The sequence below is a fragment of the Bos indicus genome, chromosome 20 (genome assembly GCF_029378745.1).
Source record: "Bos indicus isolate NIAB-ARS_2022 breed Sahiwal x Tharparkar chromosome 20, NIAB-ARS_B.indTharparkar_mat_pri_1.0, whole genome shotgun sequence".
Classification (NCBI taxonomy): domain Eukaryota; kingdom Metazoa; phylum Chordata; class Mammalia; order Artiodactyla; family Bovidae; genus Bos; species Bos indicus.
The window spans coordinates 13,825,113-13,851,811 of record NC_091779.1 but is presented as its reverse complement, the minus strand read 5'-3'; the positions used below and the strand labels follow the sequence as shown (position 1 = coordinate 13,851,811).

The 26,699-nt window shown below is 36.9% G+C and overlaps 3 protein-coding genes across 8 annotated transcripts in view; 2 read left to right on the top strand and 1 right to left on the bottom strand.

Moving 5' to 3' along the window:
• TRIM23 (tripartite motif containing 23) overlaps window positions 1–10,661 on the bottom strand; it is a 35,749-nt gene extending 25,088 nt beyond the window's left edge. The window contains exons 1-2 of the mRNA XM_019982815.2: window positions 10,508–10,661; window positions 4,156–4,318 (exon numbers count right to left, since the gene is read on the bottom strand). Coding sequence (XP_019838374.1) covers window positions 4,156–4,318; window positions 10,508–10,588 — 244 coding nt within the window. The 5' untranslated portion in view covers window positions 10,589–10,661. The remainder of the gene's footprint in view (window positions 1–4,155; window positions 4,319–10,507) is intronic.
• Window positions 10,662–11,273: 612 nt separating this feature from the next.
• The window catches only part of TRAPPC13 (trafficking protein particle complex subunit 13), a 35,595-nt gene continuing 20,169 nt past the window's right edge, over window positions 11,274–26,699 (top strand). For all 6 annotated transcript variants that reach the window (XM_019982820.2, XM_019982819.2, XM_019982818.2 and 3 more), the window contains exons 1-4: window positions 11,274–11,402; window positions 21,166–21,234; window positions 21,790–21,889; window positions 23,523–23,607. In XM_019982820.2, coding sequence (XP_019838379.2) covers window positions 11,357–11,402; window positions 21,166–21,234; window positions 21,790–21,889; window positions 23,523–23,607 — 300 coding nt within the window. In that variant the 5' untranslated portion in view covers window positions 11,274–11,356. The remainder of the gene's footprint in view (window positions 11,403–21,165; window positions 21,235–21,789; window positions 21,890–23,522; window positions 23,608–26,699) is intronic.
• Window positions 11,276–16,534, top strand: SHLD3 (shieldin complex subunit 3). Its single transcript, XM_070774622.1, has 2 exons — window positions 11,276–11,402; window positions 15,052–16,534. Exon 2 carries the CDS (start codon window positions 15,171–15,173, stop codon window positions 15,927–15,929), a length of 759 nt encoding a protein of 252 aa, XP_070630723.1. The 5' UTR covers window positions 11,276–11,402; window positions 15,052–15,170; the 3' UTR covers window positions 15,930–16,534.

Here is a 26,699-nt window from a genome sequence, read left to right as displayed (position 1 = left end):
ATATGATGCATGTTAGAAAACCACAGTATGAAAGATACAGTTAACCTAAAATAAATCCATCTCTAAACTGGAACTAGAGCAGCTACAGACATTTTCCCCATATCTCATCTAACCTAGAACCCTAAGGGCAATCAATAAATACATAAACTCCTTCTCACATACATACACAGAGTTTCACACTAAAGTCTGACGATACTCCCTTTTTGGTAGGTAAGACTTTAGGGCGCATGTGAGTGAGGACCAATGCCTCTTTTCCCCAGAACTGACCATAAAAGGCCACGCGAACAAACATACGTGCATGCATACGTGGCCACACACATGAGCACACACAACACAAACTCTTCCTAAGACTATAAATAAAAGATAGATCCTCTGGAAATTAGAAGGAGTATCTGTTACGCGGAGCTTCTATACAACAAATACCATCTAACACAAAGCTGCCATCTAATACACACTCATTGAAAAACAAAAGAATAATGAAGTCAATGGTTACAAGGCTTCCGTCCTTCTTGGCCCCTCTTTACTAAGGGAGGAAGGGAAGGAAGAAAAAAGAAAGGAAGAAGGAAAGTTGGAAGAAAAGGTAAGGAAAAAAGCCATTTCTAGTTATGGTTCCCCCCCAAAATTTTTTTAACTAGGCTAAATATCTTTACCCTCCTGTCTGATTTCTGTGACCTCCCTTCCCAAGTATCTTTATGCAGCCCCTACCCAGCATTTCCCCCTGTCTTGCCATCCTAGCAAGGCTTTCTCAGTGGATTTAATTTTTCACACACATTCTACATCAAACTGAGTTCTATCCACTTTGTTTATAAAAGATTAAGAAGTACACTAAGTCTTTTATTTAAAAATATTATCTTGACAGTATCCAAATACTTTAATTATATATTAAACACAAACACATAAACTCCTGCTGCTGCTGGGGCTAAGTCGCTTCAGTCGTGTCCGACTCTGTGCGACCCCACAGACGGCAGCCCACCAGGCTCCCCCGTCCCTGGGCTTCTCCACGGACAAGAGTACTGGAGTAGGGTGCCATCGCCTTCTCCACATAAACTCCTAGTAGTATTTAAACAGTATCTATCAACGGCCTAAGATATCACTTAATCTTTCTGTGACTATCAAAATAAATCAACATCTCAATGACTTAAAACAACAAAGATTTGCTTTTTGCTCATGTAACATCTCAGGGGTTGGTGAAGACAAGAGAGATTCTGTTCTCTACTGTCCATGATCAAGGACACAGGCCACTGAGGCTCCAACCACCTGTATCACCTCACTATAGCAGAGAAAACAATTTACTACAAACTATCATAAATCTATCCTTAACAGCTTCTACCTGGAAGTTAACTCTTCACTTCTACTCATAATTTCACTAGTTACAGGAAAATCACACAGCTCTGCCTACCTAATCATAAGAGAGCAGGGAGGTATAATTTTACCATGAGGAAAGAAGAGAAGAACCACAAATAATACTAACCAGTACTAATAACTATGATAAACAATTACTGATACTAAAGAAGAATTCTAATTTTGATTCTTTCATATTAACAGCAGTTCATGGGGACTGGGGTGGTAGAAGGGAGGGATGGGTTGGGAGTTTGGGATTAGTAGGTGTAAACTATTATATATAGAATGGATAAATGACAAGGTCCTACTGTATAGCACAGAGAACTCTATTCAATATCCTGTAATAAGTCATAATGGAAAAGAAAAAAAAAACAGTAACTTGATTTTATAAGCAGGAAATACAAATGATTTTGTTATATTTTTTAATAGATTTTCCAAGTTTTCTGCAATTTATATATATATATATAATTTCTATAATAGATTTTAAACACAAATTTAAAAATAATGACATCAAACTATATCAAGAGTCATTAACACATATTCCATAGGCTCGAATTAGAGTAAAATTCTAAGCTAAAAGGTATAGTAATTACCACACAACATGCAAAATGCCAGGCTAGATGAATCACAAGCTGGGATCAAGATTGCTGGGAGAAATATTAACAACCTCAGATATGTGGATGACAACATTCTAATGGCAGAAAACGAGAAGGAACTAAAGAGCCTCTTGAGGGTGAAAGAGGAGAGAGAAAACACTAGCTTAAACTCTACATTCAAAAAACTAAGATAATGGCATCCGGTCCCATCACTTCATGGCATACAGATGGAGAAAAAAGGAAACAGTGACATATTTTATTTTCTCAGGCTCCAAAATCACTGCAGACAATGACTGCAGCCATGAAATTAAAAGACAGTGGCTCCTTGGAAGAAAAGCGATGATGAACCTATACAGTGTATCAAAAAGCAGAGACATCACTTTGCCCGCAAAGGTTCATACAGTTAAAGCTATGGTTTTTCAGATGTGAGAGCTGGACCATAAAGAAGGCTGAGCGCTAAAGAACTAATGCTTTCAAACTGTGGTGCTGGAGAAGACTCTCGAGAGTCCATTGGACAGCAAGGAGATTAAACCAGTCAATCCTAAAGGAAATCAACCCTGAATATTCACTGGAAGGATTGATGCTGAAACCAAAGCCCCAGTAGTTTGTCCAGCTGAAGTGAATAGCCAACTCACCGGAAAAGACCCTGATGCTGGGAAAGATTGAGCGGAGGCAGAAAAAGATGAGATAAGATGAAGAGGAGGATGAGATAGATCCTCAACAGAGGATGAGATGATTGGATGGCATCACCAACTCAATGGGCATTAGTTTGAGCAAACTCTAGGAGATAGTGAAAGACAAGGAAGCCTGGTGTGCTGCAGTCCATGGGGTCACAAAGAACTGGACATGACTTAATCACTGAACAAGAACATAGAAATTACAACCTATATTCAAGGCAAAATTACTGGTTTGATTGATTTCAGCTAGGATATCACTAACCATTACCTGTCACGAATTCCTAGGTTATCACAGTGAGGGTAGTAACAACCCACACTGTGGTATTTATGTAGAGAAGATACAGTGCCCTTCAAAAGGAAGAAAGGGTCCATCTTACATTCACAAAGTATTACTACTTCTATACAGTTTTATATAAAGAAGATGGTATGATATATATAAATTACAGAATAAAAGGACAATAAAAACAATGTAAAAATAAAGACATCTCCCCCCGAACCTTATTATTTCTTGAGTAATGGTAAGTTAATGCTATCCATAATAATGCTAACACTGTCTTATATTAGCTTTCTGGCAAATGAGCATACTACTTAGTTAAATCAAAGACTACCAAAATCTTAAAAAACCCATTCTATCCTACCCTTATAAGAAAACATTTTACAACAATGTTTCTTAGCATTTTAAAGCTTTCTGGTCTAAAAATCTGGGTACTCATGCTTGTTTTCCTGGTGGTTTAATTTCAAATGTGTTCCACATGATATATAGTCTGAACAGTCTTAAACAGTACTACTAAACTAAAAATAAATGACAACCTTAAACTATTAATTTTGGAGAAAATTCCACCATTAAAAAGAATAAACACAGAATTTATGGTTGTAAGATAACTGTTCAAATGTTAATAAATGTCATTTCCAAATCTGGTATCCAATAGTAATAACTCATTTTGAAAACTATAAAGCAAAGTCTGAAAAGTATGCAAAAAACTGAAAAAAATCCACCAGACCTTTAAACACATTTTAACAGAGAACAAGAAGTAGTTAGTAGTTATCAAATGCTAAAAATTCTTCTGTCTTTGATATCAATAAATACCATGTTGAAACTCCAAGTACTTAACTGTATTTTCCTTAATGGCCTATTCATGTCTAAGGTAAACCCTGTTTTACAGGAAAGTGGAAAAGATTAGCATATCTTTCTCAGGTGTCTTAAAACTATTGATCTATAAGTACTGAATATAAAAATCCTAAAAGATGAAATAAAGTTAGTCCCTAAGAATGGGCTAGTTTATAGCTTCAGGACTACTGCTTTTAAAAGAAAATGAAACCTCCTTGGAATTTTGTTTCTTTTTATTTTTTTGGCCACACCTTGGCATGTTTTCCGATCAGGAAAAGATCCCATTCGTCCTGCAGCAGAAGCACAGAGTCCTAACCACTGGACTGCCAGGGAACTCCCAGAATTTTATAATTTTTAAAATCAAACAAAAAGAAACTGTCTACCATGACATTTGTATTACAAGAACAATTTTATATATATATTTTTTTCCTACCTAGTTCTGTTACTTGCCGATCAAAAGGGCAACGGATTGCTCTTCCATGAAGAGGCAGCCGAGTGAGACAGTCATGGCAGACTGTATGACCACAAAGCAGAAGGCGAGGCACTTTGTCTCCTTGCAAAGAAAAGACATCTTCACAAACTCCACATTCCAGCACCTAATAATTGGAAAGAACATATGTGCTCCTTAAATGACTTTAAAGCATAAATATTTTAGGCTAAAAAAAAAGTCTGATCTTATTTAATGAATCGATCTTGTTACTTTATTCCTCCATGAAAAAAAACTGTCTAGGTGTAAAATCTTAAATCATCTTTTATCACTTCATCTGACAGATCTCACAAAAATTACATCACAGTGAAATCTCCTTGGAAGGATAAGTGTCAAGGACCAAAACAATGTTGTAAGTTAACATCTTAAGTTTTGAAAATTATGACATGATTCGCTATTTGTGAATACCTAACAGTATATAACTCTACTGAAGCTGGGTTCATAAACAATTTCTCTGCAATTAACTAACCCTCAGAACACCCATCATTAATTTGGACAAAAATAATTTGATAAATGTGCTAGAATGACAACTTACCTGGTAAATGATAAAGAAGTTGTTAAGACAAGAATATAAGTAATTTTCAAGTATCTTCTAACATACATTTACATCATACAATGTAAAGGTAAGAATGCAGGTAGACTTACATTTCAATTCCATGTTCTCAATTAATAATAATGCCCCTGGGTTAGAGAGCTTGTTGTTTATCTAGTTCCAATCACAGGTACCTGACTTGTGAAAGTACACGGAGTCAGTCATAGGAAAGATGACTAATCAACTATACTTCAAGTAAAAAAAAAAAAAATAAAAAGGCATACTTCAATTAAAAAGAAAGAAGGGTGACAAGAATTGGCATATTCTAATTCTTCAGCCCATGAGTTTGTTTTATAATTAGCCAACAAACTATGTTTATATCAATGAAGGTTATTTCTTATATATTTGAAGTTTTCCACAATTTAATAATTTTTTTAAACATACCTACACTGAACTGTTTGATTGTAACCCAAATTCCAGAACCACCATCTGTGACCTGCCGCAGTATGGCTCCTGTTCTACTGCTTCTCTTCTTTCAAATTCTATTCTCAAACTGTATCAAATAACCTGCAGTTCACAGCACACACCAAACTGTTTTTGCCTCTTTCTTTACGTTAACACTGAAGAAACAGCTAAAGAGACATTTTCCTAGGGATTCTTTTTTAACATTAATAAACTAACAAATTCCTAAGTGAACACACTATCCTTAGGCTTCCCATGTTCCATGGATAAGTGTTGATCTCAATACCCAAAACACTTTTAATACTTTAATTGCCTTTCCAGCCTGCCTTACCCTGTTAGACCAAAGCCTTCAGGAACAAGGTATTCCAAATACCAAGCACCTATGTGCTTAGGTTAATAAAGTCCAACAAAATAAAAATTTTAAAACAGTTCAGCTAACCACCACCCCCCAACAAATACATACTACAAGGTTAAATAAAAAACCACACACTGAAAACCCAGAGTGAAAATCAGACTTAATCCAGTAAAACTTTAATATTAACTCTACAATCAAGTTGGAGTCAGCACATGAAATGTTAATGTTTTTCACTGAAAATAAACTGATAATTTATGACTGGCTTGCATCCCAGTATGGTCCAAAAGAAGCTTAAATGTAACACATAGTTCACAGAAAAGGCAATGAAAACAGATCTTTAATTATATGAAAAGATGTCCAATCTCACTCAAAGCATTTTGAAATCAGTTGAAGCTATATCAATATACTTTTTTCGGATTATATTTTAAAAAGCTGATAACACTTTCTACTGATGAAAGTGTGGGAGAGTAGATAAACTGCTGGTTGCTGTGAACTGTTTATTGACTGATATAGCCCCCATGGAAGGCAATTTGACCTACCAACAATGTGAATAGCTTAATAATTCTACTTTCAGGAATTTATCCTCTAAGTGTATCACATATGTATAAGAATATCTATATATTATCCCTTCAAGCATCTTTTGCATTAGCAAAATATTAGAAACAAAGTAAATATACACAGAAAATAAATTAAGCAATATTCATGTACTGCAAAACTATGCAGTCTAGTGGGTTAATTCCCAGATGGCTCATGAGTAAAGAATCCACTTGCAATGCAGGAGATGAAGGAGAGGAGGTTTGATTCCTGGGTTGGAAAGATCCCCTGGAGGAGGAAACAGCAACCCACCCTAGTATTCTTGCCTGGAGAAACCCATGGAGGAGGAGCCTGACAGGCTCCAGTCCACAGGGTCACAAAGGGTCAGACATGACTGAGCACATATGCACACATGCAATCTAGGGAGGAAGAGTCAGGAAACTTTTTATGTATACACAGTAAGATTCCGTATCAATAAAGCAAAGTGAAAAATGACATATAGAATATTTAACTTTTGCATAATGGAGAAGATATAAAGGAGGCATATATTTTTACATACACTGTTTTGCAAGTATATATCTTTGGGGAGCTAAAGAGAATATTAGTAGTTCAGTCCCTCAGTCATGTCCAATTCTTTGCAACCCCATGAACTGCAGCACGCCAGGCCTCCCTGTCCATCACCAACTCCCAGAGTTCACTCAAACTCACGTCCATCAAGTCGGTAATGCCATCCAGCCATCTCATCCTCTGTCGTCCCCTTCTCCTCCTGCCCCCAATCCCTCCCAGCATCAGAGTCTTTTCCAATGAGTCAACTCTTCACATGAGGTGGCCAAAGTATTGCAGTTTCAGCTTTAGCATCATTCCTTCCAAAAAACACCCAGGACTGATCTCCTTTAGAATGGACTGGTTGGAGCTCAGAAAAATAAAGTCTGACACTGTTTCCACTGTTTCCCCATCTACTTGCCATGAAGTGATGGGACCAGATGCCATGATATTATTTTTCTAAATGATGAGCTTTAAGCCAACTTTTTCACTCTCCTTTATATATATTTATATATATATTGTTTTACAAGCCTACTTTCTTTCTGGCATGATACACAGGAAACATTACATTGGAACTGTAGTTCTCTTTGAAGAATGGAAACAGCTGGGGAATAACTACACATAAATCATATATATATGTACATTTACACACATATATACAATATACTTCATATTATCCTGCATTTTTTTTAAAAGTCAGTAAAAAAGCATCAGTTAAATATCTTCACTTAAAAAGAACAAAAGAAAAAAATCTTCCATATCAAATTACAGAAAAGATATTCACAATAGAAATTAGATATTACAAAGTAAGTGCAACATTTTAAATAAATGTTCTCACTATAGAGACACCATAATATATTACCATTATAGATGACAAAACTCCAAAGAACCAAATTAAAATTTTACTTTTTTCATTCAGATCCTGTATCTTTAACAGCATCATTATTCATGTTACTACCATAGTTTTTTTTCAAAAAGCACTAGCAAAATTCCATTGAATTTTAGTAAAAATTCTAGTAAACCAAGTTACTAGACTATTTTGCATCATCTCAGTAAATAATAGAGTAAGAAATTTTTTTCTTCAGTATTTATGAATAGGAATTGTGGCTAACAGCATAAGAAATTAAGTTCTAGATAGGAAAAAAGCTCTTAGTTTTACAAACTTCACAATATGCCAAAGAGGGCTTCAAACTTACCACATGTAAATTAAATTTTAATAAAGAAGGCCATATTTTCAAAGGACTAAGGTCAGGAAGCAACAGTTAGAACTGGACATGGAACAACAGACTGGTTCCAAATAGGAAAAGGAGTACGTCAAGGCTGTATATTGTCACTCTGCTTATTTAACTTATGTGCAGAGTACATCATGAAAAACGCTGGACTGGAAGAAACACAAGAATCAAGACAGCCTGGAGAAATATCAATAACCTCAGATATGCAGATGACACCACCCTTATGGCAGAAAGTGAAGAGGAACTAAAAAGCCTCTTGATGAAAGTCAAAGACGGGAGTGAAAAAGTTGGCTGAAAGCTCAACATTCAGAAAACAAAGATCATGGCATCTGGTCCCTTCATGGGAAATAGATGGGGAAACAGTGGAAACAGTGTCAGACTTTATTTTTCTGGGCTCCAAATCACTGCAGATGGTGATTGCAGCCATGAAATTAAAAGACACTTACTCCTTGGAAGGAAAGTTATGACCAACCTAGATAGCATAATTCAAAAGCAGAGACATTACTTTGCCAACAAAGGTTTGTCTAGTCAAGGCTATGGTTTTTCCTGTGGTCATGTACGGATGTGAGAGTTGGACTGTGAAGAAGGCTGAGCGCCAAAGAATTGATGCTTTTGAACTGTGGTGTTGGAGAAGACTCTTGAGAATCCCTTGAACTGTAAGGAGATCCAACCAGTCCATCCTAAAGGAGATCAGTCCTGGGTGTTCATTGGAAGGACTGATGTTGAAGCTGAAACTCCAATACTTTGGCCACTCATGCAAAGAGTTGACTCATTGGAAAAGACTCTGATGCTGGGAGGGATTGGGGGCAGGAGGAGAAGGGAACAACAGAGGATGAGATGGTTGGATGGCATCACCAACTCAATGGACGTGAGTTTGGGTAAACTCCAGGAGTTGGTGATGGACAGGGAGGCCTGGCGTGCTGCGATTCATGGGGTCGCAAACAGTCAGACACGACTGAGCGACTGAACTGAACTGAAGGCAGCTCACTATTCTTTTGTGAACATAAATAATTTTATATCCAATTTCTGTCTGTTTTTCCTAACAAGAAAACTATCAATATCAACTCGTTCATAAAGCAGGAAGTCATTTTATATATGCAAACATTAGCATTATATACTTCAACTTTTACCTTCCAATAAACACTTCTTACTTTCATCTATAACAATGGCCATGAGATTTTTTTTTAATTTAATTTGTAATTTATGTTACAAATTATAGCATGAGGATCTTGCCAAAAAGGACTATCCTACTGCACACCTCAGTCACGTTTACATATAAAAATGAAAATTAACAAAAAGAGCCTCTAATTTACCAAACTCTATGCTTTAATAAACTGGAGTTACATCAGGTTTTGGCATATTTTTCAGATTTTAAGACAAACAAGGTAACAAAAGCAGAGACAGTAGTAACATACATTCCTATTACTTCTTATTTCAAGTTATTTCACAAAATAATCTTCAGGTATTCTCTACTTAGAAAAAGCACAATTCAATAAATAAAATCTCAACCATACAAGCCAAATAATGAGGGCACCTTCACATCTCAGACATGCTATGTATCTTCAAAATAACTTTATTAATATTTAAAGACGAATCAACAACCACCAATACTGATTGATAACACAGTTGAAGGCAAAAATGTATCATTCGTTGTCATGTGAAACCAACATTAGATGAAAAACCACAGGTGCCTATTACTCAAGATCTTAAAAGAATTTCAGATATCTCCTCCAACGGTTTTGAACCCTAGTTGCACATTAAAAGCATTCTGGGAATGCAAAAAAATATACTGATATCAACTTAAGCGTAACTGGGGGATTAAATCGTTTGTGTGTTGTTTTTTTTTAAGTCCTCAGTAATATGTAGCCAGGAATAAGAATTACCAACCACTATCCGAGATTACAGGGGATTCTGAAGGTTATTAAGATCAGTTCTCCCTTCCAGATCTATCTATATACGGAAAAGTGGATTCTACAGTTATTTCAGCTGAATTTTTGGTAAACCCATTTTGGAGCATTTAAACATGGCAGAATTTGAAACTTCAAACATAGGGTAATTCATATTCCCGAGCATTAACGGGGTTGTTGAACACCCGTACTAGCAAAAGAGGAGAGGGCAGGTCAACCAATAACAGAGGTCTGATTAAAAAGATGTAGTGCAGTAACGAAAAGAATACTTTAGAGCAGTCAACTCTGGCTCAGCTACAGTGTTAACCGAAACCTGAGTTTCCTCACTTGTAAAACTAGAATCAACAATTACTTTATAAATAGATATTGAAGAGGTGAAATATCTAAAATAGTATCTGTCAATTATAATGGATCAATTTCATAAAAATAAGCTTATTAATGTCTGCTGGGTTTAGCTAAAAACAGAAGGCCTGGGGAAAGATCAGCCCAGGTCACTCTCACAGGCCCATAGGCTCCTTTTCACAAAAGTCCCCGTTGGCGACTACAAAGGACTAGAATGACCAGGAGACCCGGTAACCTCAGGCCTGCAGGGATAAAGATCCGGAGGGGAAGCATAGGCTTGTAAAGCCGAGAGGGACCCGAGTCCGCGCAACCCGCCCAAAAAAAAGCCAGATCTCCGGGATGAACCGAAGGGAGGCCGATGGCGGAGAACAGAGCACGCAAGGTCCCTCACCTTCACCACGGCCGTCCCCCGGCTGCCCTGACGACCACTGTCTAGTCCCGCTCCAGGCTTGTTTACAACCAGAGCAGCCATCCTAGAAGGAGCCTCGCCACTGAAGCAGCCGAGAAGGCCTTCACATGAGGGGCGGGGTAAAGCCACCTACCCAGAAGCCTCGGCGCTTGCCGCTGGCGCACAGGCGCACTACGACGCCGGGCGTCGCGGAGGCGGCTTCCTCGCACCTCTTCACGCCAGCACAGGCTTGCGAGTGGGAGCTTTGTTATTTTTATTGAAGAGTCTGGAGATTTTCTCCCTCAGACTTCCATCAGATTGATGGGAGGAGTAAAATTAAAGCAAAAAATAAGGGGCTAAAACAGAAGTAAGGTTTTGGGGTGAAATTCTTGCTCCACTTACGACCTTTTCTCCCCATTTGGAAAATGGACTGGACGAAAGGGGACTGCATCTCCCTGCATGCCATGCGGCTTTTGAACTACAAATCCCAGCATGCCCCATCTACAGCATTTACTGAGCGATGAAGGTATTTGCAGGGCCTGTATTGTCTCCGAGGAGTGATTTCTTGAAGTCGCGGTTTGTGATTGTGGCTGGAAAATAGAGAAGTATTTTATGTATAAGTCTCTAAGAGGCAAGAGATGGCTTTGGTAAAAAGAAGCCATTGAGTCGCTAAAGGACGTGGTAAGAAGAGAATTTAAGGTACCACCGGCAGAGAACAAACGATTGGGAATGTGATGCCCTGTCTTCGGGAATGTGATGCCCTGTCTTCCGGAACGTGCGCTTTCTGTTTTCTTCCGAGCTAAGTGAACCTCTTCAGCCTCCGTAGGCAGTGGGTTCAAAGTGCCGGTCAAAATGGAGGTGAATCCCCCCAAGCAGGAGCACCTGCTGGCCCTGAAAGGTAAATTTTTGCGAACCCGGTTCTCTCTACACTGTGTTCTCCCCTTTTCTCACTAGTTCTTGCAGCTTTTGGTACGTAGACATGACCCCTGGGATGTAGACCTCGTCCTTCTTAAACAGTCAGTGCTCGCCCTCCTGTTCAGTTTCTTGCCGTGGAGCGAGAGGAAGCTATTTTCTTCTTCGCTTTTTAGGTTTGAGACCCCCTCTCCTCCCTGCGACTGGATGGAATATGCGTGCTCAGTCAGCCAGTCATGTCCGACTCTTTGCAACTCCATAGACTATAGCCCGCCAGGCTCTTTATCCATGGGATTTTCCAGGCAAGAATCCTGGAGTGGGTTGCCATTTCCTCCTCCACTTGGAATGAAATAGATACCTGGTAAATGTTGCTGAAGCCACCAAACAGATTTTAGCCGCAGTTGCTGAAGTTCCCACTCTACCCGGGGAGAGCCCTTTGTGAACCGAGATGATTAATCTAAAGTGGTTTTTCCTCCTGTCTCGTCTCTTCATTCGGCAGTGACAAATTTACCAGGCTTCAGCTTTACCTGTGAAATTAGACTAGTATTGTGCCAAGCATTTAGAAATGCGTAGTACTACAACATATAATTTAGGTTTGTTAAAACTCACTGCAGTTTACTTCAGAGTATTGTGTATGGGAAAATTCGTATCAATTTTCATTTTCTGTATACAGCATACAGTTTTGAGTAAGTTTGATGATTTGATTGGATTATTATTTAAGAGAACCAGCAGGGTATACTTTCTCCAAAATTCCTGAGATCTTAGATTGTTCTCTGAGATCTTTTATTTGGAATGCCTTTAGCTTTATTTTATCTGTTTTCTACTACCACATATGCACTTATTTCTTGGGCGCACTACTTTGTGGTTACCATTATCTTCTTGGACTGAACTGAGAAGATGCTTGGTAGACATGTGAATTCAGCTGAACTGCATTTAACCTTTCTTGTGGTATTCATTTTGAGGGATTCTTACCCCCTAACTTATGCTGTAAGCATCAGCCATTCCAGAAGCTCACCGGTTTCATTTATACGAAAAGCATGTACTGATAGTTGGGGTTATCAGAACTGTCTCTGACTATGGAACTAAGAATTTGAAATGTTAACTAATAGCAGTAAGACATGTGAGCTTAGCCTGAGCAAATGGCCTGGACTAAAATGGCTTATTTCTGAAAGAAAGAAAGAAGAGAAATTGTCACGTTTTTTAGCTCAGTGTATCAGATATGTAGAATATATATTGCTTCAGTTCAGTTCAGTCGCTCAGTCGTGTCCGACTCTCCGCGACCCCATGAATCGCAGCACGCCAGGCCTCCCTGTCCATCACCAGCTCCCGGAGTTCACTAAGACTCACGTCCATCGAGTCAATGATGCCATCCAGCCATCTCATCCTCTGTCGTCCCCTTCTGCTCCTGCCCCTAATCCCTCCCAGCATCAGAGTCTTTTCAGTGAGTCAACTCTTCGCATGAGGTGGCCAAAGTACTATATTGCTTAACTCTCAGTTAAACTTTTTCCAGATCACAAAGCTAGTAAGTGATTGAGGTGGTATTTCAACATAGGGCCTTCATCTTTCCAAGACTCCGTGTTGTCTCCAAATGAAGAAAAGAGCATTTTCAAATGCTCCTATTCCCTTAGTATTTTGATGGAAATTTGGAGAAGTTCTGTTAGCTACTAGATGTCATTTTATACACATTCAAGGATAAATTCCAGTGATGTGGAGGCTAACTGCCATTGTCTTTTCAGGCTGCTACAGTGGTCTTTCCCAGGTATTTTTTATTTTCAAAAACAGAAGGTTCCTGGGAAGGAGTATTTTGGCAACCTAAAAGGACAAGTTATTTGAAAGTCACGTCAGTTTCAGCTTTCTTAAAGCTCTTTGGACCCATTTTCTCCATTGTCCTATTTATCCAAGAATTTTCACAAGTTCTAATCATTGAATGCCAAATATATCAGTTTAATATGTAAAATATTAAGGCATTCTCACAACTTCAGTGTCCCTGGAATACAACACTGAGTAAGTTCAGACAACAGTGAAAGAATTCTCAATGTCATATCTTAAAATGTAAAAATGGAAAGAAGAAAAACTAAAAGCATTATTAAGTAATAAAAGAATATGCTATCTATATTTAGAACCATGTTGAAAATGGATGTTAAGAATCACAGTCATTTTGAATTTAACAGTTGTCAAATCTGTTAGTGAACATTAACAGTAGAGAAAAGAATCATTATGAGATTGGTTACTTTTGACTTTTCAGAACATTGGTCAAATGAGTGTTGTGACATCATGACATGGAGCCTCCACTCACAGTCATCGTGGCAACGGGAGAACGTCATCAAGTAGTTCTCTGATGATTTTTGGAAGAAATGATTCAACCTCTTTTTTGTTTGTTTTTAAAATTTTATTTATTTATGGCTGTGCTAGGGCTTCCCTCATAGCTCAGTCAGTAAAGAGTCTGCCTGCAATGCAAGAGACCTGGGTTCAGTTCCTGGGTGGGGAAGATTCCCTGGAGGAGGAAATGGCAACCCCCTCCAGTATTCTTGCTGCATTATTGAACCTGTGTGTTGTGTACTGGCACTTACTTTTGATGACTTAATTTGGTGTAACTTGAAGACTTCTGTGTTCTAAGAGGAAAAAAGTAAAGCTCTAGCCTTCTTGTTCATCCTCCCAATTGGAATTCAGGAGCCAAGCTACTAAGGTTTTGACACTGCTTAAATGCCCCAATTATATAGATGAGACTTTGTCATGAAACCAGTTCCTACCTAGTCTGATTAAAATAAAAGGTTAAACCATTTTCATGTTTTCATTTGCACTTCAAGTGTTTACTTCTGAGAATGAAATAAAATCATTTAAGTATTATATTTGGTAGAATTCATGTAATTTTAAAGTATGAGAGGATCCATTTTCTTCAAGGTAGATTAAAAATTACAGTGATTTTCATTGTCCTCAATTCACATCTCAGATTTTTAAGTACTATTGCATTTTTGTTCATTATCTTCATATGACTCTGCTGCTGCTGCTGCTAAGTCGCTTCAGTCGTGTCCAACTCTGTGTGACCCCATAGACGGCAGCCCGCCAGGCTCCCCTGTCCATGGGATTCTCCAGGCAAGAACACTGGAGTGGGTTGCCATTTCCTTCTCCAAAGCATGAAAGTGAAAAGTGAAAGTGAAGTCGCTCAGTCGTGGTCGCTCAGTCATGTCCGACTCTTAGCGACCCCATGGACTGCAGCCTACCAGGCTTCTCCTCCGTGGGATTTTCCAGGCAGTAGTACTGGAGTGGGGTGCCATTGCCTTCTCCTCATATGACTCTAGTATTTTAAAAATCTTAATTTACTTTTTGTTTTTGCTATAGTGTTGATTATATATTAATATGTTAATATCAGTACTTCCAAATCTGTTACATCTGTTCAGTTAAATATGTTGATTGTTAGAACTTTTAGGCTAAAAGGATGTTAAGGGTATGTAATCCAGATTCCTTATTTTCTTGAGAGAAAGGACTTCCAGTTTTGTGGACTGCATTCACATTTATCAGTAGCACTCTGATAAATATCATATTAGAATTGGTTTGTTTTTTTTCTTTTTTTCCCTGCCTATCTGTATATAGGCTCTCCCTACCATATCTTATTCTTTGTAATACTTCTACTTTAGGTCCTGTTTACCTCTGATTTGGAAAGAGAGAGAGTCTTGTAATTATAAATTACATTCTAGCTCTGAGGAGCTCAGCTAAGAAATTTTCTCTTCATTAAGAATAGAAGGATTACTGCAGAATGACTACAGAAGTAATATTACATTATCGACCATATGAGAGTGATCCCACACAACTGCCAAAAATTGCAGAGAAAGCAATTCAAGACTTTCCTACACGTCCGCTATTGAGATTTATTCCTTGGTTTCCACGTGATGAGTCCAGACTTCCACTCAAACCTAAAAGGTCACCGCCTGGGATTTCTGAAGAGGCAGCTGAAGATGTGAGACAGTACTTAGCCATTTCAGAATGTAGTATTAAATCACAGAGTTATGATTGCACAGTAGATCTGTTGGAGTTTCAGCCTAATTTGAAAAGAAAGAAGCACTTAATCCAATCACACACGCTGAATGAACAGGCTAATTCTGAAAGTCTGGAGAAACATGCAGAAAAAGAAAAACGGCACAAAAAAAGGTCTTGGAGTGTATCATCACTTCCCAGCAGTAACTGTACTGAAAATGTTTCTCCTTTGTCTAAAAAACTGCAAGATAATCTAAAGGCACTAAATTTGCACTCATTTTATAGAGCAAGATGGACAATAGAACACACTATTTGTAACAACCAGACTCTGGAAGACATTTGGGCAAAACTCAATCGAATTATCAGGAACAACGAACTTCCATCTTGTAATGCTACAATTCAGAGACATTTAGGCCAGATATGGGTGTTCTGTGATATTATGTACTGTGAATATGTGGGGAATCTTCTTAAAGGAAGATTAGCTCTTACTGGGAAAATTAATTTATTTGTGCATAAATATGGTGTTATTTTTAGTATGTAATGAATTACAGTGATTGTCAAAAAAAAGAATATTCTGAATGAACTGAGTAATAAGTGAAACAGATGAATAAGTTTTTAAGTGTGTGGTTATGTATACAGTTTGTGTCCCAGAAGTAAATATCAGGTGCATTCCTAGGTTTTCCAATTAAGTCAGGAACTTTCTGGGTTCTGCTTTGAGCAGCTTTCCTTTAAATGAATTGTGATGGATTATTACTCAAACTGAATTTAAAGGTAAAATGTTCTACTCTTTTTGTTGTGTTACTGCTTTTCCACTAGTTCTATTAGATATTCCTGTGAATTATAGTGAATAGTTTGGATTTTGATAAATTCACAGAATCTAATTATACAGGATTTTTTCTTAACTCACCTGAAGTGTAATGATTTTTTTTTAATAAAACTAAAACCAATTCTGTTGGGAATGATAATCATGTGACATAATGTAATTCAAATTGAAAGACCAGCCCATATTCTGCTTATTATGACCAAAGATATGTAATAGACGATAGCTTATTTGTTGTTTTGAAACAGAAGTACAAAATGTATAATTTGTCTAAGACCGTAATATATCTTTAAGGCAATAAACATTTTTTGAAGTGAAGTATCAAATATGGATAAGAGATCGATTTATTCTTTGTTTAATACAGATAATTCAGTCTGATATTGGTAATGCTAATCACTAGTTCTCTGGTTCTTGGATTCACTGTGGGTTTCCCATAGCAAAATGTTAATGGGTTTACACATCATTTTATAAAAATGTCCAAAGTTGTTATATAATAAAAGTTTTGTTAGAAAGTACATTTAACAAATTTGAATGCCTACCATGAAATAGGTGCTAGAGTAAAGTGGAGAAGGGACAAATGTGGACCCTGCCCTCAGAGCTAACATAGAGACACTATTATTAATATTTAAACTATCCGTAAAAAAATCAGTAAGACTATATTCATTAGGAAGGCAAAAACATGCTTGCCTTGTGGCGCAGTGCCTGGCAAGATGAATGTGCCCTTTGGAGGGTTTCTCATAACCCATTCCTCTTGAGGCTCCTTAAAACCTGAGAAGTCTACCAGTTTTTACCTGAAGAGGTTATCTTTTCTAATTAGGTTTCACGCTGTTCAAATACGTTTTTGTTTTCAACTATTAGCACCTTTTTTATTGTCTCAAATGAGACTGCTCTGTAGAAAATAATCACCATGTACATGAATGCTTCCAAAAATCTTTAATTAAAAAAATCACCAGGTATAGAGGGAGTTTCCAAGATAACTTCTTCAGTAATTACTTCCTCTTTCATTCATTAGTAATCTTTGCAGTCAAAACTGCTGGTGAAAAGTCAGAAATTATTCATTTTTACCAGAGAACTTTGCAGGTGGCTCAGTGGGAGAGAAACTGCCTTCAGTTAGGAGAACAGGGTTTGATCCCTGGGTGGGGAAGATCCCCTGGAGAAGGAAATGGCAACGCACTCTAGTATTCTTGCCTGGGAAATCCCATGGTTAGAGGAGCCTGGTGGGCTACAGTCCATGGAGTCACAAAAGGGCCGGACCTGACCTACTGTCTAAACAATAGCAACAATGTTATTCAGTTCAGTTCAGTTCAGCCAGTTGTGTCGACTCTTTGAGACCCCATAAATCGCAACACGACAGGCCTCCCTGTCCATCACCAACTCCCGGAGTTCACTCAAACTCATGTCCATCGAGTTGGTGATGCCATCCAGCCATCTCATCCTCTGTCATCCCCTTCTCCTGCCCTAATCCCTCCAGCATCAGGGTCTTTTCCAATGAGTCAACTCTTCACATAAGGTGGCCAAAGTATTGGAGTTTCATCTTCAGCATCAGTCCTTCCAATGAACACCCAGGACTGATCTCCTTTAGGATGGACTGGTTGGATCTCCTTGCAGTCCAAGGGACTCTCAAGAGTCTTCTCCAACACCACAGTTCAAAAGCAGGCAATCATAAACAATTTTTTTGTTGTTGTTCAGGTCTTACACAGCATTAGGTTGTTAATCAAGGGTTAAAAGTTAAGTAATCATAAGACAGGGTCACTTACATAGCCCACAGTGTTTCTTTTCTAATACATTCTAATTTTAAAATGACGATACACAGAACTGAAAATATTCTTAGGAATATTTTCTTATGAGCTTCTTATGAGCAGCTCTTTAATTCAAGAATCACATTAAAAAGAGCTTCTTTGTCTTCATATGTGGCAGATGTAAATTTCTCTAATTTACTCTATATAAATGGCTTTCTTCCCCTTTAGAAACAATGAAAAGGTGAATCAGAACTGGGAAAATGAATTTTACTGCAAATAGTGTCATGATCTTAAAGGAAGAAGCAATTCATGTCTCATCTTCCTAGACAGTACTTAAAGAATTGAGAGTCCACTGCCACATCTTTGAAGCCTTCTTAAGAGTATTTAAAACCTTACGACTGATGATTCTAGCACTAATAGTAGGGCTCAGCAATATTTGTAGGTTCCACTGTTAAGTCATCAATGTGAATAAATTGAGGGAAAAAAAAAACATGTACAGGAAGGTGAATCTGAGGGCATTTGGTCAAATGCCAAAGCATTTAGGGCTTCCCTGGTAGCTCAGCTGGTAAAGAATCCACCTACAATGCAGGAGACCCTGGTTCGATTCCTGGGTTGGGAAAATCCCTTGGAGAAGGGAGTGGCTACCCACTCCAGTATTCTGGCCCGGAGAATCCCAAAGCATTTACTCTAGGAAAGAGGCAACAATACCATAATTTTATTTTTCTCTGTCAATGTTATAAATGTTAATCCATTCCAAGAAAACAGATGTGAAGGGCATCACATGAATTTCTCAGATGAGTTCCTGCATAATGATTCACTTATTTAATCTGCTCAAAATATCCCAGATTATTCCACAGTTCACAAAATTGAATGCCTTAAGGAACTAGACAGGTAAAACTAAATATGGTAAGAACTCTTAAGGATTCGACATAATTTTTTTTAATGTTCTGGCCAAGATAAATGTATGTGCAAGTTGAACTAGCCTCATTCATTAATTAATAACATCAAGCCTACTTTTTTTAATATTTTAATTTATTGAAGACTTTAAAAAGTTTTTTTTTTTTTTTTTTTACAAAATTTTAGGTGAAATCTGAATTTCACAATCAAGTGTAAATCAAATGCCTGTATCCTCTTAAGGTTTTACTCTGTTTTCCTAGTTAAAAGTAAGAGTGAAAGAGGTTTGAAACACTTCCCCATTCACTTCTTTTCCACGTCACTGATGTGCAACTGGTTAATGTTCTGAGAGAGAGATGGACTTTGAATTCCCATGAGATGTTTCTAATAAAGCTTGACATTCCAGGTTTACGACCCTGGGCTTATAATAAATAATAGGGAAAATTATTTTTGAGCAGAATGAAGTCATCAGAGTCTAGTTCTGGCATCTATCTGCTTTATAATCTTTTATATATAAATTACCTTCTCAAGGCACCATCTTTATCTGTTACAATAGATAATGATAATTATCTATTATCATTAGAGGATAATGAGGAGGGTAATGATAATTTCAACCTTATAGTTTTGAGAATTAACTGTGTCAGTACTTGTATTTAGCATAAAGTCTGGCACTAGTAAATGTTCAGTAAATATCAACTACACAAGTGACTTTAGAAATTTTAAGGTTAGCTTTTTTTGACTATCTCAGCAGCCATCTATTCACTATAACATCGTTTAATGGCCTCAGTTCATGAAAGTTAAATCTTCAAAAATACCACACTTGAGGATTAGGATGAGGTGCTAATTCTGCCGGAACCTGTCTCAAGTGGCAAGGCTACAAAACTGAACATGATACATAAGAGCTTAAACTACAAGGAGTTTGAATAGGAGTGCTATAAACTAAGAAGTGAATAAACATATTTTGTGATAAATATAAGGTGCTATGAGAGGCGTGCAGAGGCTTCAGTAGTGGCGGCTTCAGTTCTGTCGAGCACAGGCTCAGTGGTTGTGGCACACAGGCTTAGTTGCTCGTGGAATATGGGATCTTCCCAGATCAGGGATTGAACCGATGTTTCCTGCATTGGCAGGTGAATTCTTTACCACTGAGCCACCAGGGAAGCTCCTACGTCATTAAAGTTTTGGGTTTTAGATTTGAATGAACATTTTAATAAAAGTTCTAGGATTCATTTTCTGTAATAGAGTTTGTATGATTTTTACTTCTATATGTTTGTCTTTATTTTGATGTGGTGAAAAGTCAATCTTTGGAAATAATTGAAAAAGATTTTTTAATTAGAATGTCCTATTCTTGCTAGATTAGGTGTAATAAATTTTCAGTTTTTCTGGTTCTCTATTACTTAATTTTTGTCTATTATTTGATACATAAAGTATTTGATATTTGAAAGATAAACTAAATTTCATTTTTCCCAGATAGTGAGCCAGTTTCCTAATACCTTATAGTGTTGATTGGTTTGGCTTCTTAAAATTCTCTAACATATCTGTATGGTTTTATATTAATAAGCCTATTAGTTGATTATTGACTTACATGTTTTGCTGTCTGTTATGTCCAGTTTTTTCTCATTGTTTCCTATGAATTTCTATAGCTTATTTTTGTTTTTCTAGATAAACTTTAGATACATTTTGTCATTTTCCATGAACAAATACTAACTAGTTTTGGTTGGAATTCTATAAACCTACACATTTACTGGTATTTTCATAATGTTTACGGAGAATTAATATTACTTAAAGGGCTACTTACTGAACTTCAGTGATCCATGATTATAACACATGGATAAAGTTTACAAAAATCCTTTTTGCATAAAAGCATTGTTTCATATTCAAAATAGCACATCCTAACTTTTTTCCCCTGTCAGACTAATATTGGTTAATAATAATTTGTTGGTATTGTTTACAATGAAGTTACTCAAGATCTTTTTAAAGTCTATTCTGCTACTATACCTTAAGTTTTCAAATTTTATTTTCTACTTTTTGTATAATGAGACATATTACATTTGTGTATGATTTTTATAATTCCTTGGATTGTAAGTAAAAGCAAAATTGTTCTCTTTGTCATATATAAAATTCTTATTGTTACATATTAACATTTTTAGTAAATTATTGCTGTATAGTATTCTTGGGAAATACTTAATATTATACTAATTTAGGTCATATTTAGATTATATTTTACCGTAGTATAAAATTGATTAACCTCATACATTCAACTTGGGAACACTGGCATAAAATATTAATATCTTCTTTCTTTTTTTCCCTACTTTTCTAATTGACAGTAATGCGGTTGACCAAACCTACTTTATTCACCAATATTCCAGTAACATGTGAAGAGAAAGACTTACCTGGTATGACACATGCTTTATTCTTCTTGTACCTAAGAAAGAGTTGTATTACCTTGGGGATAAGCCTAGCCTTGCCAATCTTACACTAACTATTTGCTGTATCCTTCATTGTTTGTTTTTGTACATGTAAATATGGCCATCTGAGCAGTAAGTCTCACTCATAATCTATAAATCAAGACACTATTGATATCCCATGGCAACAGAGACTTTTAGTTTTAGTAAAAACACATTCCTTGTAATAATACTATTAAAATTTTGTTTATCCTCACATGTTCCATCAATGTATGTTAGCATTCCCTTTATTAAAAATTATTGGAGCTTCTATATTTTATATCTCATGACCTACATTTTCCTTTGTCCCTAAAGTGTTCATTTTCTGTAGAAACAGAATTTTTTGGTGTGCATTGTTGTAATGAAGATTAGAAATTAGATTTTTTTAAAATATAATTTTTGCTCTGAGATTATTTTTTTTAAATATCTCTCAAAACTATTTCTTCACATAAATAAAAGTTATTTACAAGATCAATGTTAGAATTTGATGTTTTTCTCTTTCTACAGGAGATCTCTTTAACCAACTTATGAGAGATGATCCTTCAACTGTAAATGGTGCAGAAATTTTAATGTTGGGAGAAATGTTGACCTTACCACAGAATTTTGGGTAAGAATCGTATGCTCACGTTTGAAACACAATAGCACTCTGAAGCCATTACAGATCATGTTTTCAAAAGATAACTATAGGATGGAAAAATGCTCATGATACATTTAAGTGGTTGAAAAAAAAAATTTAACAGAAATTGTACTATTTGATTCTGGTTGTTGTTGTTGTTGTTGTTGTTGTTTTTAAATAAATGCATACCAAGTGTTAATAGTGGTTCCTAGGGTGGTAGAATTTTAACTTTCTTCTTTGGTGGTTGTGGTTTAGTTGCTAAGTCATGTCTAATTCTTTGTGACCCCATGGACTGTGGCTCCAGGCTCCTCTGTCCATAGGATTTTCCATGCAAAATATTGGAGTGGGTTGCCATTTCCTTCTCCAGGATATCTTCCCTACCCAGGGATCAAGCCTGCATCTCCTACATTGCAGGCAGATTCTTTACCAACTGAGCCAGCAGACAAGCCTATAGATCTTTTTAAATGCCTGTGTATTCCTTTATTTTAAAGGATTCAGTCTCAGCGTCTTTCAGAATCAGCTCTTTTCTTCACCTTCACAGCCCTTTACCATCATAAGTTATTGGACTTGTCAGCTTATTAGGAACTCTAAATGTTTTATTCCTCTCTTGCTCTTAGTTATTCTCTTATTCTAGATTATTACTGAGGTAAAAGCCCCTGGTCCCACTCTGTTTGCAACCAAGATAATTTTTAAAGGTTTATAGAATGTGGTCATTGATTAGTGTCTTGAGAGCTTAGAAATATATTCATGTAAAAAATGTTCATATTAAAATATTTTTATATAAACCTACATACATTTATATGTTAATATGCATTATATATAATATATACTAGGCTTCCCTGGTAGCTCAGCTGGTAAGGAATCTGCCTGCAATGCAGGAGACCCCTGTTCAATTCCTGGGTCGGAAAGATCCGCTAAGAAGGGATAGGCTATCCACTCCAGTACTCTTGGGCTTCCCTGGTGGCTCAGCTGGTAAAGTATCCACCTACAATGCTGGAGACCTGGGTTTGATCCCTGGATTGGGAAGATCCCCTGGAGAAGGGAACAACTACCCACTCCAGTATTTTGGCCTGGAGAATTCCATGGACTGTGTAGGCCATGGGGTCGCAAAGAGTAGGACATGACTAAGCCACTACTTATAAAGTAATGCCACTAGTCATTTTGATTAGAATAAGTTAGAAAAGTAAAATAAATTGGTAAAAATACTCTGAAATCAATAACTTGATCCCTTCTAGATTCAGGGCATAAGTTATTTCAAATATTGCCTTTTGTAGCCTCCTTATTAAGACTTTTAACGTGGATCTGATTTCAATGACTTATTTTTAGGAGGGCTGTTAGTTTTGCCAGTAGTTGAGGGTCAAGTTATATAGCATGCTTTATAGATTAAATCTGTATTTTGAATTGCACTAGATAATGAGTGAGCAGCCTAGTGTAAACAAAGAAATACTGAAATAGTATTTCACCTGAGTTACGGAAGCCACTCTGCCATGACAAGGCTGTAATCCATGAAGGGATTACTATCCTTTAGTAACTTCTCTATTTGATATTCTCAATGGTGCATAAATAGAATATTTGTGATAAAACTTGAATGGATTTCTGTCTAAAAATTTATTTTATTTCACAGGAATATATTTTTGGGAGAGACCTTTTCCAGTTATATCAGTGTCCATAATGATAGCAATCAAGTTGTAAAAGATATATTGGTTAAAGTAAGTGGCATTCTTTTTGGGGATAATTTTTTTTTTTTTTTACTTTATAATTTCTATTCTTAATGTTTTGAGACTTCATTAAAATACATGTTCGATACTGACTTTTTAATTGTTATTATTAGCAAGTATTAATTGAACACCCTAAGTTATAAGATATGCTTTGAACAGAATCATTGTTCCTTATCCTCAAAGTTTGTGATAGCTTGGATGAGAAAATATACCAAAGGTAAATAGCACTTAAATTTCTGTTAATGATTTATGATTAACACAATAAAGGTTGAATTTCAGAGGAGAGATCATCACTGGGGATTGCATCATTCAGGAAGGGCTGTTGAAGGAGAGGGAACACAGAAAGGTCTTGAAAGAATGGCAGGGTTTAGAAGGAAAGACGAAAGAGGGGCGTGGCGATTGGAAGCAGGAACATAGGAATATGTAGTGTGTTCTTGTAGCAGTGAACAGAATTCACTTAGTAAAAGCAAGTAAGGTTGTATAGATAGGTAGTAACCACACAGTAAGTGAGCATCTTGAAAGCCAGACTAAGTCTGAGGTTATTTTAAGACAGTGTGCAATCAGTGGAGAATTTTGAGCAGAGGTTCGTGTTGGAAGGCTAGCACAAAAGCATTGTATGGGATGGTTTGTAGGAAATAAGCCAGTTAGAAGATTCTTACAGTTTTGAGAATCAAGAGATAGAATATGCTAGCTCATTTAAACACCTTGGATATATTCACAAAGAAAAAGAGCTTGAAAAAGAAAAAAATTCATTGTCAAATCTGTATTCACGTGGCATTTATAATAACAAATGAGACAATACTAATAAATATCCTACTTTGAAGTCTTTGCGTTAGGAAATATTAGGTTAGAATTTACTGCAGAAAGCTTGTTAACTGATTTCTTTTTTAAATAAAATCTTTTTAAAAGTTTTAGTTCTTACAGACAAAACCACTGCCACTCCTCATGACTTAATGTGATCTTTGCTTTCTCTGTATTTTTCTTGACATTTGCTTTGAAGTTTTATCACAATTTCATTGATTTCATTATTTGACAAACATTTATTAATTGCCTACTGTGTGCCAGGCTCTGTGTTACAGTGGTGAAGAAGAGAAGACATCCCTTTTTAAATCCTGCTCATCCAAAAACCAATTTGGAGCATGAAACCTACCCTGTAATTGTATTCCCCTTCCTCAAGCCAGCCAGCCATCCCTCTTTTACTCTGTATTATCTTCCCAAAACATTTAAATTCCATAGGGACAGAGATTTTGGTCTCTTTTTTTCACTGCTTTATCTCCAATTCCTGGAAAAGTCCTGGTGGTAATTAGGAAGTAAATGTTAAGTGCAGCAGTTATAACATGAAAAAGGAAAAAGGTGTAAGTGTTTAGCTATATATATAATACATACTGTAGTTATGATTCATGTTTAACAGGTAACACATAGGGAAACAAACTGGACAGAAAGCCCATGGGTTTGACTGTTTTCTTTTCTTCCCCTCCTCCTTCTCTAATGTCTAAAATGTTAAAGAATTTTGAATTTTAGTTTCGTTGCTTATTAGTTGTATAACCTATGGAGAGTTGTTCTTTCTGTGTTCTCTCACTTGTATGTAAAACAGGGATGGTACAATTACCTGCTTCAGGATTTATTCAGTCACTAAGTCGTGTCCCACTATTTGCGACCCATGGACTGCAGGATGCCAGACTTCCGTGTCCTTCCCTCCCTCTTGGAATTTGCTCAAACTCGTGTCCGTTGATTCAGTGATGGGATCCAAACATCTCATTCTCTGTCGCCACCTTCTCCTCCTGCCCACGATCTTTCCCAGCAGCAGGGTCTTTTCTAGTGAGTCAGCTCTTTGCATCAGGCCAAAGTGTTGGTGCTTCAGCTTCAACCATCAGTTCTTCCAAAATGAATATTCAGGGTTCATTTCCTTAAGGATTGATTGGTTTGATCTTGCTGTCCAAGGGACTCTCAAGAGTCTTTTCCAGTACCACAGCTTGAAAGCATCAATTCTTCTGCATTCAGCCGCCTTCATGGTCCAACTCTCACATCTGTACATGACTACTAGAAAAACCATAGCTTTGACTGTACAGACCTTTGTCGACAAAGTGATGTCTCTGCTTTTTTAATACTCTGTCTAGGTTTGTCATAGCTTTTCTTCCAAGAAGTAAGCATCTTTTTAATTCCATGGCTATAGTCACCATCTGCAGTGATTTTGGAGCCCAAGAAAATAAAATCTGCAACTTTTTCCCCTTTTCCCCATCTATTTGCCATGAAGTAATGGGACCAGATGCCATGATCTTAGTTTTTAGAATGTTGATTTTTAAGCCAGCTTTTTCACTCTCTTCTTTCACCTTAAGCAAGAGGCTCTTTAGTTTCTCTTCACTTTCTCCCATTAGGATAGTATCATCTGCATATCTCATATTGTTGATGTTTCTCACAGCAATCTTGATTCCAGCTTGTGATTGCTCTAGCCTGGCATTTCACATGATGTACTCTGCATATAAGTTAAATAAACAGGGTGACAATATACACCCTTGATGTACTCCTTTCCCAATTTTGAACCAGTCTGTTGTTCCATGTCTAGTTCTAACTTATGCTTCTTGACATGCATACAGATTTCTCAGGACACAGATCAGGTGGTCTGGTATTCCCATCTCTTTAAGAATTTTCCACAGTTTGTTGTGATCCACATGGTCAAGGCTTTAGTATAGTCAGTGAAGCCTTAGTAAATATTTTTCTGGAATTCCCTTGCTGTTTCTATGTCCAACGGATGTTGGCGATTTGATCTCTGTTTCCTCCGCCATTTCTGAATCCAGCTTGTACATCTGAAAGGTCTCAGTTCCTGTACTGTTGAAGCTTGTCGCAGGCATCAGGTGAGTAAAGTGCTTAGAACAGGGCCTTGCGCATGGTAGGGGCCCAGTGTGAGCTACTACTACTGTTTAGTAACTGAATATAATAACAAAAGAGAGGGCACTAATAAATATCCACTTTGAAGTGCCTGCATTAAGAATGTTAGGTTAGAATTTACTGCTAAAAACTGAATTTTTTTAAACAAAATCTTTTTAAAAGTCTTAGCTCTTACAGGCAAAACCGCTTCCACTCCC